General features: G+C 38.1%; 1 protein-coding gene across 1 annotated transcript in view; it reads left to right on the plus strand.

Moving 5' to 3' along the window:
* Nucleotides 1-17,905, plus strand: part of stk39 (serine threonine kinase 39) — a 35,142-nt gene that overhangs the window by 837 nt on the left and 16,400 nt on the right. Inside the window, exons 2-15 of the mRNA XM_034693631.1 lie at nucleotides 1,730-1,859; nucleotides 5,295-5,407; nucleotides 5,687-5,795; nucleotides 7,309-7,447; nucleotides 7,743-7,798; nucleotides 8,164-8,273; nucleotides 8,513-8,614; nucleotides 9,029-9,162; nucleotides 9,314-9,362; nucleotides 10,063-10,128; nucleotides 14,667-14,789; nucleotides 15,547-15,576; nucleotides 15,967-16,023; nucleotides 16,749-16,810. Of these exons, the coding sequence (XP_034549522.1) occupies nucleotides 1,730-1,859; nucleotides 5,295-5,407; nucleotides 5,687-5,795; nucleotides 7,309-7,447; nucleotides 7,743-7,798; nucleotides 8,164-8,273; nucleotides 8,513-8,614; nucleotides 9,029-9,162; nucleotides 9,314-9,362; nucleotides 10,063-10,128; nucleotides 14,667-14,789; nucleotides 15,547-15,576; nucleotides 15,967-16,023; nucleotides 16,749-16,810 (1,280 nt within the window). The remainder of the gene's footprint in view (nucleotides 1-1,729; nucleotides 1,860-5,294; nucleotides 5,408-5,686; nucleotides 5,796-7,308; nucleotides 7,448-7,742; nucleotides 7,799-8,163; nucleotides 8,274-8,512; nucleotides 8,615-9,028; nucleotides 9,163-9,313; nucleotides 9,363-10,062; nucleotides 10,129-14,666; nucleotides 14,790-15,546; nucleotides 15,577-15,966; nucleotides 16,024-16,748; nucleotides 16,811-17,905) is intronic.

A 17,905-nucleotide genomic window follows, 5' to 3' on the forward strand; every position in this document is an offset into this window, starting at 1 on the left:
TTTATTTTGTTCTGCATATCTCTTGTTGGTTATTTGGATGATAACTTGTCTACTAAACGAGATAACACCTCTACCATTCAATATTGCTAAGCTCTAATGGCACATTTTAAATAAAAAATGATTTTTAAGCGCAATTTATGGCAACTCTTTGGCAATAGGCTTCAACAATAACCCATGCATGGCAAACCACGCCTCCTACTGTCAGCTAGATGTAGTAATCTGTGAATGTAAAACTGACCTTGCATATAACATTTTCATAAATCAAGGCAAAATATTATAAAAAACATTAAATGTTTGTAGTATAATACTTACCCTCAATATCTCCCTCTCTTTCTGCTTAAGTTCACATCTAAGGTTTCAGTAGACAGGTATAAAAGTAGGTACACACTTTTTAGAAAAAACATCACAAACATAGCTATAACTATGATAATCGTTTTAAAATAGCACTATGCTTATATTTTCCCCCAGTAAACCAAAGAAAAGACATGGATGAGACCATAATATCTTATCCATCAGGATATATCTAAAATAGAAATGATTCGCAGTTTTGTTTGAAAAAGATAAGATAAGATAAGATAAGATATACTTTAAATTATTTTTTTACAGCAGCTTACAACACGGGACAAGGGAATACAACAATGCACTTACATACTTAAAAATATAATAACAGTAATAATAGTTATTGCAAATTACCATGTTTGTCTATTGTTTCTTTTATTGCACTCGTGCCTTTTTTACTTATATAAATATTTTACATATTTTTATTAGTACTTGATTTTTAGTGTCCGTCTATTTATGTTCTACAGGGAGTACGCAAAAATACCGGAGTCAAATTCTTTGTATTCTTGAGATACATAGTGAATAAAGTTCTTTCTGATTCTGATTTCTGATTCTGATGATAACATAAGAATAGAAGAAAATAAAATAAAATATGGCAAATATTACAGATATATACACATTATGTACACTTCTATCTGATGAATAGATAGTGATGTAAGTTATTGCACAGATACAATTGCACCAGGTTATTACAAAAAAATAAAAAAGTCCAGAAGTGTTCATAACCTTTTTGACTTTATTAAAATAAGACATTTGGCATACTCCACGTATATATTGGGATCTAATATCAAATCATTATTCTGTATGGAGCGATTGTGACTACAGTGTTAGTCAGTCACTCCCATACAGTGTGGTAGACGTTTTTAAAGATGTGATGGCGCCCTCTAGTGACCAGCTTCACGCACTCCATATTTAGTTGTGGCTGCATGTGACATGGAACCGTCACACATACGTGTTCCTGTTGCATACAAAGCAACTGCCAAGTTATTTTACACGATAATGATAAACCCAATTAGCAGATAACATGTACACACAATACACGACATTTAATTATAACTCATTTAAAACATGAATAAGGTGTAGACAGTAAACATATATTGGTAAGTCTTTTGACAGACATGATAGTGATTTCAATTCTTCCTGTGTCCATGAACCCTCGTGCCTCAAACCAGCATGTCACTGGAATGGTAGCGTGCGCGTGTGAGTGTGAGTGTGTGCGCGCGCGGTCCGTTATTTTCCGGGTTGTGCTCATCGATAGCTGCTCTGCTGCTTCAGCCGCCAGCTGACACTTGTACTGAGGAGAGGAGAGGTCACATCTGACTGTCTCCGTCTCTCTCTCTCTCTGTCTCTCTGTCGGTCTGTCTGTGAGAGAGAGGCTCTCTAAAACTAGCGCAGAATCATCATCTTCATCATCATGGCGGATCAAGGCGAATCTCCGGCTCCTGTTCACCACCCGCAACCAGCGCTGACAACCAGCTGGCCAATTACCAGGGAGTCGTACGAGCTGCAGGAAGTCATAGGTTAGTACCCGGGGATGTGATGTACGCTACATATTAACATGGAGAGGCATGCCACGGAGGGGGATCATCTGGGAGCGACGATGAAGGCCTACCGGCGTTTTCATATTCAGTAGCCTGCCTCCTGCAACGCTTTGCAATGCGGATGTTAATAAGCACATTTAGGGAAACTACCGGTTTGTGTCTGAGACTTAAAGACTAAGACAAATCAGCGTACACGCAGGTTGCAACACGGGGTGGAAAATGTCACTTTTCACAAGTGCGTTTTTTAGTGGCTCTTCCGCTTATTACAGACTTACTACAGCTGTGCCGGGCACGTGTCCAGTTTATTAACCATCAATAAAATCACAGATGTTAAATCTACTGCAGTAATCTGTGTTGGCATGTAAACACAATTACATGTCGTGGATAGTTTCTCATGTGGTAAATATTGAATATACAGTTGTGCTCACAAGTTTACATACCCTGGCAGAATTTATGATCTTGGGTAGTTTCTGTTGTCATTATGATATACTCAACTCAACTCAACTTTATTTATATCAGAATCAGACTCAGAATCAGAATCAGCTTTATTGGCCAGGTATGCTTGAACACACAATGAATTTGACTGTGGTAAACTGTGCTCTCTTTGTACAAGGCATAAGAATAAGACATACAAATAAAAATAAAATAAAAATAATAACAATAACATCAGCTATAAATACAAAAGAACAACAAATAGGCATGACTAATACGTACAGGCTAAAATAATATGATAAAAGTGCAGTGGTGAGTAGCAGAGGTAGTTTTTACATTTAAAAAATAGTAGTTAAATAATACAAAAAATAGAAATATGGAATTCTGCTTGGAGAATTGTTGCATTGTATAATTACATGTATATTTATATAGCACCTTTCATACATAAAAACATGTAGCCCAAAGTGCTTCACAGAGTAACAGACAGTCAGAAAACAACAGCAATGGTAAAATTATAAAAGACATGATTAAAAAAGAAATACTTAAAAAAGAAAATCAACACAGTAAAATTAATAAAATAAGTAAGAGTGGAAAGAAAAAAAATAAGGTAGAGTTAACAAGATCAGATGAACACAAAATAAATAAGATTAATAAATACATGTTAAAACAATGGTTGGATAAAAATGATTAAAATAATAAAAATAATAATAAAAATAATCATATTGCAGTCCAGGGCTAAAATAAACTACTCCAAATTAAAAGCTAGATTAAAAAGGTAAGTCTTAAGTTTACTTTTAAAAACATATAAAAAGAGTAGTTGTTTGACAATAAATGGCTTCACCCAACCACTAACCATGAATGAAAAAAAAAGTTTTCTCTTATCTTTAATATTCTCTGGAAAATGGCCAAAAAATCAAAAATTCTGCCAGGGTATGTAAACTTCTGAGCACAACTGTATAATGAGAACTCAACATCATGATGGTGCAACACATCATGTTTAAAAAAAGTATAACAATAAAACAAATATTGAGGTAATAGTATTAAAACTTGTTATTTGATAATATTTGACTTTCATCCCACGCTCTTACTATTTTGGACTTTTTCTTTCTTTTTAAATGCTCAATTTCGGTACTCCTAGGAGCTTTTTAACGTTAAACATAGGTGCATTTCGACCAAGAGTTCCGAGGTCTTTAAGTCCCCAGAACTACTTTACCCTGAACTAAAGGTTCCCCTGCCCCCATTGTTGTCTGCGTTTGGACCACAGGCTGAAGTCCCCGGTAGATTGTGCAAATCAGGCCAGTGACGTATGGAGAAAAAAAATTATATTAGATAATATATTGAAATCTTAATAAAAAACTAAACTAGTATGCATTCCCAGGAACTCCCTCTGTGTTTCAACAACTGTGTAAAATCTACTAACACTGTTACGCTCAACCGAAAGTCCCAGGACCTTCGAAAAGTACTACCCCCAAAGCAGTGGCTTTTCGGGGGAGAGATTATCTACCCCTGAACTAAATTTAGACCCTGGTTCCTTTGGTCGAAATGCATGTAGTTCAGGGGTAAGTAAGTCACTAGTTCCGGGATAAAGTTCCTGTGGTCGGAAAACGCCTCATGAGACTGAAAATCTTCAATGAACTGAAAAAGAGCCAAAAGGAAGTTGTCTAAATATTTTTGGCAAGTTCATGTACCGTGCAAATGAGCTGACAAGTTCATTGAGAGGGTAATGTATGTTTAGATTATTGTGTTCTAGTCTTGGATTCAGCTGAATTTAACTGAGACTGTTTATAATTCTGAAGTTGGGAAGGAAGAATCTTGAAAGGGGAAAAGTACCACACAATACTATATCTGATTGTGACTGAAACCCCTCTCTTGGCCCAATATTCACAATCCATCCTGCACACATTTTACAGTCAGAGAGTTGCTTTAACTCATGTGGTAAATATTGAATATATAACGAGAACTTAAGGCAAGGCAAGGCAAGGCTGCTTTATTTGTATAGCGCATTTCATACAGGAGGGCAACTCAATGTGCTTTATATTGAAACATTAAAAGCATTGAAAACATCCAGACAGCCATAAAGGAACACAATTAAAATGACAAATATAATAAAACAGGAAATAAAATAAAAAATTGAAATATTTTAAAAATGACATTAAAATTTTAATTTAAAGTGAGTTAAAATGAGCTAAGAGAGGAAGGCAGTGGCAAATCAAAATTTTTTAATAACAACTTAATATCATGATGGTGCAACACATCATGTTTTAAAAAAGTACAACAATAATACAACTATTGAGGTCATAGTATTAAAACTTTTTATTTGATAATATTTGACTTTCATTTTTTTAAATGCTCATTTTCCATACTCCCAGGAGCTTTTTAACTTTAGACATGAGACTGAAAGTGACAACAACGAAAATCTTCAATGAACTGAAAAAAGAGCCAAAGGAAGTTGTCTAAATATTTTTGGCAAGTTCATGTTCTGTGCAGATGAGCTGACAAGTCATACCAATACTGATAAGAAATAGCACCACAGCTGTTTGCTGCTGACTGTGATGAGTAAGGGAGACCCCCTCTCTGTTCTTTTAATCAAATGGTGAACAGTCACATCTCTTGCGTTTTCACTGTCACCTTATCTGCTGCTGGCAGTTGGCGAGCAGTATGCTGCGTGTCACAGCTTCTAGGTGTGAACGACTTCACTACTCCAGCGTGGCTTGATTTGTAATGAACCCAGTAAACAACACATCATGTTGAGGGGAGGGGGGCTGTACTCAAAGTCAGTTTCTGTTATTATGTGGGTCTTATGTTTTAGCCAGCAGACACAGAGGGTGAATATCATAACAAACACACAAACTCAGCAGCAGATGCATAGCATGACCCCACAGAGTGACTGACTGAAATAAAGAGGGTTTTTTTTTCTATCTGTATGTGTCCCTCTTTGCTCCTCTGCACTTTGTCATTTCTCTGTTATGGCTCTGATTCCAGGCAGCGGGGCCACAGCTGTGGTACAGGCAGCCCTCTGTACCCCCAGACAGGAGCGCGTCGCCATAAAGAGAATAAACCTGGAGAAATGCCAGACCAGCATGGATGAGCTATTGGTGAGAACAATAAATATGGGCTTATTTTTCTCTGTGTGCACAGAGTTATTTTGTAGCAGTCCCTGTAATGCTCTACTACTGCTTTCTCTCTGATACATATTAGTCTATGTTCCATGTAAGTTGCTTTAGCCTACAGATTTTCATTAGAGTACCTAGTTTTAACACTGAGTTTACTACAGTTTAGTAAAGATTATTAAAAAGAAGAGCAAAGCACTTATATATAGTAACTTTAATCATTGTTTGATGTGTCCTGACTTGTCATTTTTTCCCTCTCAATAGAAAGAAATCCAAGCAATGAGCCAGTGTTACCATCCCAATGTTGTCACCTACTACACCTCTTTTGTAGTGAAGGATGAACTTTGGTTAGTCATGAAGCTTCTGAGTGGAGGTGAGTGAATACATGAATGCTAAGTGAATGTGGGGATTCTAGCTTCCTGGGTTCCAACCTACTTATACTGCAGTTGTGTCATATAAGAAATAATGTAGTCACTCAAAATGAGTCATAACTGTCCAATATGAGACGGTTATGACTGAGAATAAGGCGCATATCAATTTTAGTCACCATTCTCAGACATGGCAGCCTTTATTGTCTGTTTTTGAGCGGTTAAGAAAAAGGCTGATATACTGATATGACTATTTGAAGAAACTTTGTAGACTTCCTGAAATAAAAAACAATATTTCACAACATTAATAAACATTGTCTGCCAACTGTGAGGGTTCTATTAACGATGCAATCAGAGCATTTGTAGCTTTTCAAACAAAAGCAGTGTTTCTCTGCATTCTTTGTTCTGTACGTACACAAAGTTTTTACATCAGTGCATATTGGAAAATACATATACCAGCTCTACAAATTGTTTGTTAGGTAAGTGTTGGCACAAAGATATCGGCCAACTGATATATGTTCCAGGCTATATCTCAAAATATATATATATCTCCCCCTGTGTACTTCTGCTGCTATATCAAAGCATGACTCAATCCATCCTCCTGTACTGCTCCACCTGCTTCTACAACATGCTATCTGTTAAAAACAAGGCCAAACTCACACAAATAACCACCACAGCTTTTAAATTAATCGGTCTCCCCACACCAAACCTCACAGACCGTCATATGCATCGCAACCTCAATAGAACAGGACAACACACATCCACTAAACACCTACCTCATCCCACTCCCCTCAGGACGCAGGTACAGAGCACTGAAGTGCAGAAGGGTTTGCCTCGGCAAGAGCCTGATCCTTGCTGTTATAGCGAGCCTGAACAAAAGGCCTCGCTGAATTACACAACTCTGTCTGAGTGTTGATATCTTGATGGACAGTTTGTTGAGCCTACAGTGTATGTTCTTGTGTTTTTCTATATCTGTGGAAATGCAGAAAGGTGCTGTGGAAAAGAATTTCCCCAAGGGGACAATAAAGTCTAAAGTCTAATGTATAAAGTCTAAAATATGCTTACTGTCTACTGACTTAATTGATAACCATTTCTATTATAACTGTGTAGGTAGAAATAAAACATTCGCTATTATGTCTACAAAAAGACCACATTTAAATCCTACCATACTATTTAATTCAACTTGTTCTTAAGGCAGGCTGTGTTACAGTAATATAGAAGCAGTTGCACACTATTCATTGCATGCAGTGGTGAATAACACTTTTGGTCTAATGATGTCCCTTTGCACATCCTTCATTGCTATTAACTTGTCACGGATCTGCAGGATTATGCATTGCCTGTTATGTTCAACTGTTTTGAGGATAATAAGCAATTAACAGACACTAAGATGATTTGCACTGGTCTCGAGTATTGATCATGCGATGGCTCTGCGGGTAATGCTGCTGCTCTTTTTTGCTCCTCGTTAGTATATGAAAAATGGATATTAACTTAATGGTCATTCTGCTGTGTCTCTTGTAGGCTCTATGCTGGATATCATAAAGCACACAAACAAAGACGACGACAAAAATCGATCACTAGATGAGCCCATTATTGCAACGATTCTAAAAGAAGTCCTGGAGGGGCTGGACTACCTGCACAGAAATGGACAGATTCACAGGTAACACTTGTTTGACTTGTTGATTAAGCCAAAAGCGGCTTTTAAAAGGTGTTTTAGAAGTTTAATTATAAGATCCTCTAGATAAGGGAGATAAAAAGTGTTATGTAACTTTATTCACAAGCAGTGTAGTTGTGTTCAGGTTTTCAAGGTCACTGGGAGGCGGGTTTAAATCTGTCGGCCCCTTGGGCAGAGTGCCAGATGGTGGTGGTCTGCTGGACTCGTTTAAGGACGATAGAATCAATGCTGCCCCACATGACTTTGTTGTTTGACTGTGTTTGTGATTTGTTGACCTCAGGGATGTGAAAGCTGGGAACATACTACTTGGAGAAGATGGATCTGTGCAGATTGCAGGTGGGCTGAAAATACTGTTGTAGATAGTTAGATACTTATCTGTGATTTAGTAAAAATGAAAGACATACCTTGATGAAGGAATAGACTGATTTAGTTCATTGAGAGGGTAATGTATGTTTAGATTGTTGTGTTCTAGTCGTGGATTCAGCTGAATTTACCTGAGACTGTTTATGATTCTGAAGCTGGGAAGGAAGAATCTTGAAAGGGGAGAAGTACCACACAATAATATCTGATAGTGACTGAAACCCCTCTCTTGGCCCAGTATTCACAATCCATCCTGCACACATTTTGCAGTCAGAAAGTTGGTTTAACTCTGAAGGTTTTAAACTAACTTAATGATAATGTTTTGCTTCTTATTTTTTCAGATTTTGGTGTAAGCGCATTTCTAGCCACAGGGGGAGATATGACAAGAAACAAAGTAAGGAAAACCTTTGTGGGTACGCCATGCTGGATGGCACCAGAGGTGATGGAACAAGTAAGTCCTGTTCCTTCTGCACAAAAATGAAGTCTGCATTTGACACCACATTCATCATAGCTCATTCAAAATGTATTTGCCTGAGCTAGCTTCTGCTACGCTCGAACCATGTATTGTTTTAACGCTGTTAGCTGGTTTAGTTTATGACATGTGAATGACTTGAATCATAACATTACAAAAAGCCCTGGAGACTTAACTTTGCCCAGATGATGATTGTTCTTTTTTTTTTACACCCACAGGTCCGAGGCTATGATTTCAAAGCAGATATATGGAGTTTTGGAATTACAGCCATTGAGTTAGCAACAGGATCAGCACCATATCACCGCTACCCTCCTATGAAGGCAAGTGCCTGGATGCTACGACCATGTGTTTGTAGTTATAATTCAGTACAGCACTATTCATAGCCGTTCTTGCAGCGTTTACCAGCTCTTTCAAGTAAAAAAGGAAGCATTACCAGTAAACCTTTCGCCTTAGACTTCCTCCTGAACCAATGTGTTTCTGTGAAGTTTCATCATTTGCAAAAGAAAAAAAGAAAAAACATACAGATCATTTTTTTCAACCCTGTGCTTTTGCTGTAATTAGGAAACCAACTGATAGTTAAGAGGGAACCTTTTATCAGGGGGACGCCATGGTTTTACTTTCCATCAAAGATATTTCATCAAACAGTTTCCTTCTTGGAGTTTCTTTTCCCCATCGGCTTTCTGCTGAATTGTGAAGGAGGTGTTGACCGTGTTGTTTCCTTTTTTTCCTTTTAGGTTTTAATGCTTACTCTACAGAATGATCCACCATCTCTAGAGACAGGTGTAGAGGACAAAGAAGCGCTAAAAAAGTATGGCAAATCATTCAGAAAGCTAATAACTATGTGCCTTCAGAAGGATCCTGCCAAAAGGTTAGCATCACATCCCAAATATCCTCAAAACATTTCAGCAAAGAGAGCTGATGCAATTTGTTGTCAATACTGCAGCTCGGCTACATGCAGTTACAGTTGTGCTGTTTTTTTAAATATATTTTTTATATCATTGTACTTTCCTTTATTTCAGGCCTACAGCTGCAGAGCTTTTAAAGTGTAAATTCTTCCAAAAGGCCAAGGTATTTGATTCATCTTACATATTTGACCTGTCATCTTTGTTTGATTATAACATCAGTTTTTTTTATAAATTTATGTAAGATGATTATACATTCTTAAATACATCAAATATTGATCATTATTTAAATTTACCAACACATATTCTTTTTGTGTGCCCACTTATTGATTGACTATGTACATTTCTGGGATGCTGTTTAAAAATTAAATGCAAGTTGATTTTTCTGTAACAACACACCTGTTTTTTTCAGGACCATTTATAGTGAACAATTATGTAATTTTCAATAATTTAACATAACAACAACAATAGTGTGTGATTCACAATTATGTTCTGATGTTGTGGATCAAAGGCAGGAATTGCTGTTAAAAAGCTGCTATGCAGAATAAATGGATTGTTTGGATCGACTGTTATCTGAGTTTGTATAATGTTAATTTTATGAATCTGATTAACCAGGATTAAGCACCAGAACCTCTTAATAATTCAACTATTTAAAAAGGCTAAGCTGATAACCACGTAACTTTGAACATTTCAAAGGCATTACCTCTAAAAGTTCCATCCATCATTTTTACCTCTTGTATCTGTGTGGGATACAATTTGGACAAAAATGTTTTTGTACAAAAGTATTTTTTTGACTCATGATTAGGCTTTGATTCTTGTGTTGTATTAATGATATTGTGATTCATGCTTTGATTTTTGTCTTGCAGAACAGAGAATATTTGGTTGAAAAGCTTTTGAGTCGTGCACCAAAGATTTCCCAGAGAGCGAAGAAGGTATGTTTACACAAACATTCCCAGTAAAATAGCTCAGCTATTGACTAAACATGAACAAATTATGGCAGAGTGCTGGGATCGACTGAAGTCTCTCACTCCACCAGAGCGTTGCATTTACAGTCAACACAAGTTACGCACTTTGACTCTCTTCAGCACCTCAAACGCTTTATGCCTCAACTGTTGTGTAGATTATGTAAAAATATGGGCCACTGCAGCGCACGGGCAGGCTGCATCAATGTACGGACGTCCCGTGTCAGCTGTCTGCACGTGGCACATTGAAGTCAGACTGAATTTGAATCAATTGTTAACATTTGGTTTTAAAGAAAAGGGAGACATTATTGTTCGGTTTGCTTGTTCGCTTACTCACTGGTCACAGTTTAGAGGGAGGAAGTGCAGTTTTCAGGCACAGCTGATATTGGTTTCACATAACACTCCGCTTGGATAGCCAGGACAGAAACGGGAACAGAGGGCCATGGCCAGGAGGCAGAGTGGCCGAGCTGGGGTGGAGGGGTGGAAATTCACTGACTGGTTGGTAGTAAATGGAGGGCATAGTGGATAGCAGGGCTGTTAGCGTGTGTGACGTTAACATTACGCACAGATAGGGCAGTGTCAATACAGAGGGAGCACGATGTTGTTGAGGTTTGTTGATTGATAATAAGGTGACCACATGCATGTAGTAGTCATAACATTACATTCAAATGTAGTTATTGTTTTATAGGTGGGTGGATTTCCTATATTAACCTTGTAAATGCTGTGTATCCCTCTCTTAACTCTCTTAAACCAACTGTGCAAAATTTAAACCAAAACACTGGCGCTTTGTGAATTTAATTTTATAGATTAGAATCTATGTGGGCGCATGCTGCACAGTATATTTAAAGTTATGTAACACCATTGATTGCTCCTATTGTTGAAATGAATGAGCCAAAGAGTCGATGCCCTTGTTATTCTATGCTGGTTTGACCCACACAGTCGCTCTACATTACAGTTCAGCAGTTATTATGATTCAAATATTGCACAGACAAGCAATACAGATGCAAGAGTGTTGTCTCAGGATGGTGTCACCTTTTTATATCAAGACTAAAGTGGCCTCACTTTAGTCAAATCTAGTAAAATCTCTCCAAGACCACCTTGAACATCTTGACCCCTTCTGCACCGTAGCTCCTTGGTGTTCTGTTTCTGTGGCTTTTTGTCCCATGTGGTATCCCTGTAGTAATGGTAAACACAAGCAGTTCTACTCTCAGGAAACAAGCACAATGTGTTATCTGAGAGACTTGGAGACTTAAGACAGAAAGCTTTCTGGGCTTTAGATGGGACCTTTCCTCTCCTTGAGAACAGTGAATGAAAAGGAGATGGCAGATCGTCCGGTCAGCTGTCATCAACAAAGTAATTTTAAATGAATATGTAATGAAAGGAGGGTGGGTCATTTCCTAAAAACAGGAACACAAGGACTAGAAAAAAACTTCCTTCAGGCTGTTTAGTCATATTGAAAACGTGATATTAAAAAACAATCACATCCAGAGCAGTACAGTACAATGCAGATACAAGTGAGCTGAGCAACCAGCAGAGGGCACCCTCACACCCACAATAGAGCTTTCAGATGACACTCATTGGAGCTGTACTTGCTTTAGACATAAGTGGCAGAAGAATGATGTGAGCTCAACTCAGATTCTTTGGACAGTGAAATTTAAGAAAATTGAAAATATTGATATTTAGGTGGGGTGCAATGATAAATGAATACCTACTAAGTCCTGCACAGGTTCTTTGTAAAGAAGAATTAAAAAAACTGGATATTTTACACTAACGTGTGTCAGTTTTATCCCCTTGAATTTGCAACACTGGTTAAATCAAATTTTTTGACATTCTAGTCATATCGTGCAACCCAGTTCAGATGTAAATTTAAACATTTACAGCAGGAGGATTCTGTCGGATGCATCATTTTGTGTTATTTTCCCCCCATGAATGTCAGTGAGGTGATCATGCTCGGCTGCTGAGTCCATTGATCTGTGTCCGTTTTCCTCAAGGAACCAGAGCAGAACAGGGGCAGTCTTGTTATTGAAGTTTGATGTCAGTGCTGAAAAAAAAAAAAAAACACACACCATCTGAAGGGTGTTTTTTTTTCAGTAACTCTGACCTTGTCTAATGCTGGGGAATTTATGCGAACCTGCTGCTGGTGGTGGCTCACTGTTTGTGCGCTCTGATGTGTGACCAAACACTGCTAGACTAGTCGTGTGCTGGTTTGCTCACACACTCCTCCAGGTTTTGAAACTGCACTAGATTAAAGACTTAATGAAAGGCTGCTATATCTGCAGTCCAAAGCTGGTTACACCTAGAGTTATGTGACCTCTGTTAAATGAAGTCAAAGCCATAATTTAATATCTATGTCTATTGAATCTTCACATGATTTATAGAGTGCAGTGTTTTCCACAGGATGAGGGTGGCAGTGGCTCTGTGTATGGTAATGTATTTATAGAAATTTAATAATGTACCAATAGAAATACACTTTCCTATATATACATATATACATAAGGGATAATTTATAATTAGCCAGTGGTTATGGGAAATAGAATCCGGACAGGGTGAGACGAGACCCCTTTGCTTTGCTTACTATACGCTATCCTGCTTGTTGCCTAACTTACAAACCAAACAATGCAAACAAGTTGACGCTAAATATTGATTTAAAGATGATTTTATTGATTACATTTTTTTTGTACAGCTTCTAACCATAGACTGTATAAGTAATGGACTTAGTATCCGTGACGTCACCCATCTGTTTCTGAAGAGCTGTTTTGAGGCCCATCGGCGGCGGCAGCCATATTGCTGCTGTCGAGCAAGTGTGACGTAAAGAGGCGGGCTTTGAGCCTCCTACACCAGGGGTTCTCAAACTTTTTGGAGCCAGGGACCCCTTACAGGTGAAAAAACTGTTCAAGGACCCCCTCATAATTGTAACACAGATTAAGCACATGCTTACTACCATTTGCACTCTTAGTTGCCCTTGGAACTATTTGTATTGTAAAACGTATCAATGTAAATACTTCAGACCTGTTCCATAGTGATAATCAGATAACACTTCAATTTGAATCAAGTAAATACCACTTGTATACTTTAAAACAGAGGGTCATTACAATCCTTGTTGACTCAACATGACAGCATTTATACTTTTCAAGTAATTAATCTTAAACGCTTTCAGAAAATTAACAGTAACAAGACTCACATATCCCTTCGAGCCACTAAATGGTATCATAACAATGGTGTATATGCTGTTTTTAATGACACAACACAATTTTATAATTTATTAGAAATGTATTCAAATTATTCACAGACCCCCATGCTATGGTTCGCGGACCCCCAGGGGTCCCAGGACCCCACTTTGAGAACCACTGTCCTAGCCAACAGCTACAGTGTTCCCGTCTGTCAATTAAGTCAGCTGTGTCTCTCATTGGAAGACTCGTAATCTCAATATCTTCGAAATTCACCCCCCTACAGTGTGTGCGATCGAGAACTGAGCTATCCAGACTGCACTCTTCTTTTGTACCAGGCTGTAAACATGTTTATTTCTGCTGTAAAGATCAGCTCTTTTGAATTGGTGTGTATGTGGTTTCCGGTACTTCCGGAGCCAGCCTCCAGCGGATCCTCGATGAACTGCAGATTTTAGCACTAGGACTCATATTTTTAGACCGGAGGTTGCCGCTGGCTGAAAACAGTCCCTCAGTTTTGACGGATGGTAGCGCTACCATAACAACATTCATCTTATCAGCCTACCAATGGGTAAAATAAAATAAAATAAATTCAGTCATGCTAAAGCCTTTCCGTTGGTATTCTTACTAGATGCAGGGAATACCTGAATAACAGCAGAACCTGTATTACCTCTCTGGTGACATTTTCTTTTCACTCAAATATACCCTGTTTTAACATCCCATGCTAATATCTCACTTTTTGTCTTCTTTTTTTGCTGGTGACTGGTCAGCCATTGACCACCATTCTAATGTTTTGTGCTCTCCAAATAGAAAGTATCTTAAAAATATCCCCTATGTGCTCTACTGATGCGACTAGAAAGTAATAGTTTTGTCACATTGTCAACAGTAAGAGGTGACATCATAAACATGATGTGTGTGATCAGGTTGTCCCTGGCGTTGCCTTTGCAATTCGATGGGGGGGGGGGGGGGTTAGACCAATCAGAATCAAGCATTTAACACTGCTTATTTTAGGGTTTGTTCACAAATGACTTATAACGGGCTTATCTTGCATTGCTTCATACCTCTTTAACACACGAATGCATGCACGCATGCATGCGCACACACGCACACACACACACACACGCACACCTACATATTAACACCCTCTGTAACTTCAATTTGCCTTGTATACTTTGTTTTAACAGAACTGGACAGCAGGGGTTGTCAGTTCTATGCCAAATTTGAAGGCCTGTCATACCTCAATGAATCTTAAGGAAATCACAATCTTTAGCACAAATTCAAGTGAAAATGTGTGTCTGATGTTATAACCATGAATTGTGCTGGCTGTTTGTTGTCATGGTCCAGGTGAGGAGAGTCCCAGGCTCCAGTGGTCACCTCCACAAGACAGAGGATGGAGACTGGGAGTGGAGCGATGACGAGCTGGATGAAGGCAGTGAGGAGGGCAAGGCGGCAGTAAATCAGGGCAGGGTAGGTGTGACTCCAAAAGGGCCAGCAAATGTGCAGTATTGTTCATATCCACTCAAGAGTCTGTTTGTTTATCATAAAATGCATCAGGAACAACCTTACCAACACGTATGATTCTTAAAGAGTGTTTTTTTTTAAATCCAGCTTTATCTGTAGGCATAGAAAACTCTGTAGTATCCATGGTAATGTTATTCAGAATTGTTGCATGTCATGTCTAACCTGTAGCTCAAACCATTATGCAACTTCCCCTCTGTCTCTGACCCTGTGCTCTCCTTTGTGCTCAAGTTTTTCTTTCTGGATAGCAGATGGTTTATCTCTGAGAGAGCCTGTCTTGAGGTTGCTGTAATGAGCTGGAAGATAGCTGGGAGGATTTGAGGCAGGAGCAAGTAGACAGCCATGATCAAAGAGCCCTTTGATAAAGATACCCGGCTTTAATATAAGATGCAATAACTGATACTCTACCAAAAGTAATGATTTAGGAAGTAAGCTGTTGCCGATAGTATTTTTACGGTTTCCTGTCACGATCTGAGGCTGGATACTTTTTTGGCATTTTTTTTCTGTTTGTTGAAAAATAAGTTTGGACTGACAGACGGATGGGCAGATGGAGACACAAAAATACAATCTTTGATAACAAAAAAGAGATTAAGGGTGTAAATGACAAGATTAAGCTCTTTGAGAAACTGAAAAAGGGGAAATTATTATTATTTCTGTGTACCTATTAATAAAAAAATATTAATGTGTCTTTGATTTTTCCCTCCAGTCACGAAGGGTCAAAGATGAGGCCAAAGATGTAAGTTAGCTGCTCCTCTCATACACGGTTTTCAAAATGCAATTATATTTATGGACATCTTTTTTAACAGAGATAAACATGCCTAATCCTGTTTGCTGCTGTATCATTTCATTACATGGCAAAGAGGCGTTTTTGCAATTGCAATTATATTTCCTCCTTGGAATGATCCTTGTGTTAGAATCATAAACTCAATCAGTTTGTCTCCACACAAGTCTTATGGAGTAATCAAAAGCAGCCATGCACTGGTTTTAAGACTGTCAGCAAAATCTCCTCAGTGATTGTTTCAAATTAGCGCTCCATTGTTGTCTTTATAAGATGAGTAGTGACTTGATATTTACAGAGGATGTAATAGCATTTGCACGATTCTGCCTCTCATTCTGTTCCTCCTAGAATGAGGAGAATGCCAACAATGTCCCCATTGAAGGCTTGTCTATTCAGCATCCCCAGGTGAGGGATTCTGCAGCAGCACACATTTTTCATGATTCAATGACCCTGATGCCGGACTGATTATCTGTGTGTTTGTCTAAATCTATGCTTTACGTGTGTCAGTGTGTGTGTCTGCCTGTGCACATGTGTGAATATGTGTCTCCTGTGGGGATGCTCTCAGCAGTAATAACTTAGAGTTAATGGCTGTCTGCCTGACGGTGCCAGCTCAGTGCTTGGATGTATCACATCTAAAGACTCAGTGCCATTGCACCCCATTTTCTAAGGCTATTGTCATTTTGAAAATGAGCTGAAGTGTAGTCCTGTGCTAAAGTAAGGGATTAGCTTTGACAGATACTCGGCAGTCATTTCTTATCCTTTAATATCCATTCTTTGACGTACAAAGAGCCTATTTGTAATAAAGTAGCAATAATGGCAATAGATCCTTGCACAGTATCTTCATGTATTGTTCCCTTTTCTTTTCCTTTACAACTTTCCCTGCAGCTGAAATGAATGAAACATATCTTCAGAAAACATCCACATTTTGAGTTTGCAATCATTGGTACAAACAATTTCAGAATCACAGTTTATTATTTGCTCTATATATTCATCTTGGAGTTATTGTACCCAAAAACCTAGCATCACAAGTTTCTTCCTCTTATCACAGAAAACATTTTTGATTGTCTGATGGTATACAAGTTTATCATCAATGCAAACTGTTTCACCATCAGTGGTTTCTCTTCCTAAAGGTTGAACCATACGAGGATGGACCCTACATTCCAGGTGCTGTGAACATGGTACTACGGCTAAGGTGAGACAGATGTCTCTTTTTCAGATCATTATTTCAGTCTTTCTTATATTCAATCCTTAGACAGTTACTTGTGACAGTATTGCTATCTGGTACAATACAATTGAATTGTATGATACAACATTATATGGTACGATGGAATGGTATGATATGGTACAGTATTGTACCTAATTATGCTATATTTTACCTTACGTTACGACATGTTACAATGTTACAATGTTCGATGTCATTTAGCAGATGCTTTTATCCAAAGCGAAGTACATACGAGAACATGACATGACCTAATAAGACACGTTAAGATAAGATACAATACGATACATCATGGTGAAGCACAGAATGATACCATACTATACGATATACAATACGATATATGATACATCATGGTGAAGCACAGAATGATCCGATACGACCAGATACGATCAGATACGATCAGATACGATCAGATACGATCAGATACGATCAGATACATCATGGTGAAGCACAGAATGATACGATACAACACGATACGACACGATACAATACGATACATCATGGTGAAGCACAGAATGATATGATACAATATGATACGATACGACACTATACGATACGATACGATACATCATGGTGAAGCACAGAATGATATGATACAATATGATACGATACGACACAATACGATACGATACATCATGGTGAAGCACAGAATGATATGATACAATACGATACGACACAATACAATACGATACATCATGGTGAAGCACAGAATGATATGATACAATACGATACGACACAATACAATACGATACATCATGGTGAAGCACAGAATGATATGATACAATATGATACGATATGACACAATACGATACGATACGATACATCATGGTGAAGCACAGAATGATATGATACGATACGATACGACACAAGACAATACGATACATCATGGTGAAGCACAGAATGATATGATACGATATGATACGATACGATACAATGCGATACGATACAATTCATCATGGTGAAGCACTGAATGACACGATACGATATGATAAGATACGATATGTTATGGTAAAGTATGGTGTGATACTATATGGTACAATACATAGTGGTAAAGGATGGTATGATATG

The sequence above is a fragment of the Notolabrus celidotus genome, chromosome 10, assembly GCF_009762535.1.
Source record: "Notolabrus celidotus isolate fNotCel1 chromosome 10, fNotCel1.pri, whole genome shotgun sequence".
NCBI lineage: Eukaryota > Metazoa > Chordata > Actinopteri > Labriformes > Labridae > Notolabrus > Notolabrus celidotus.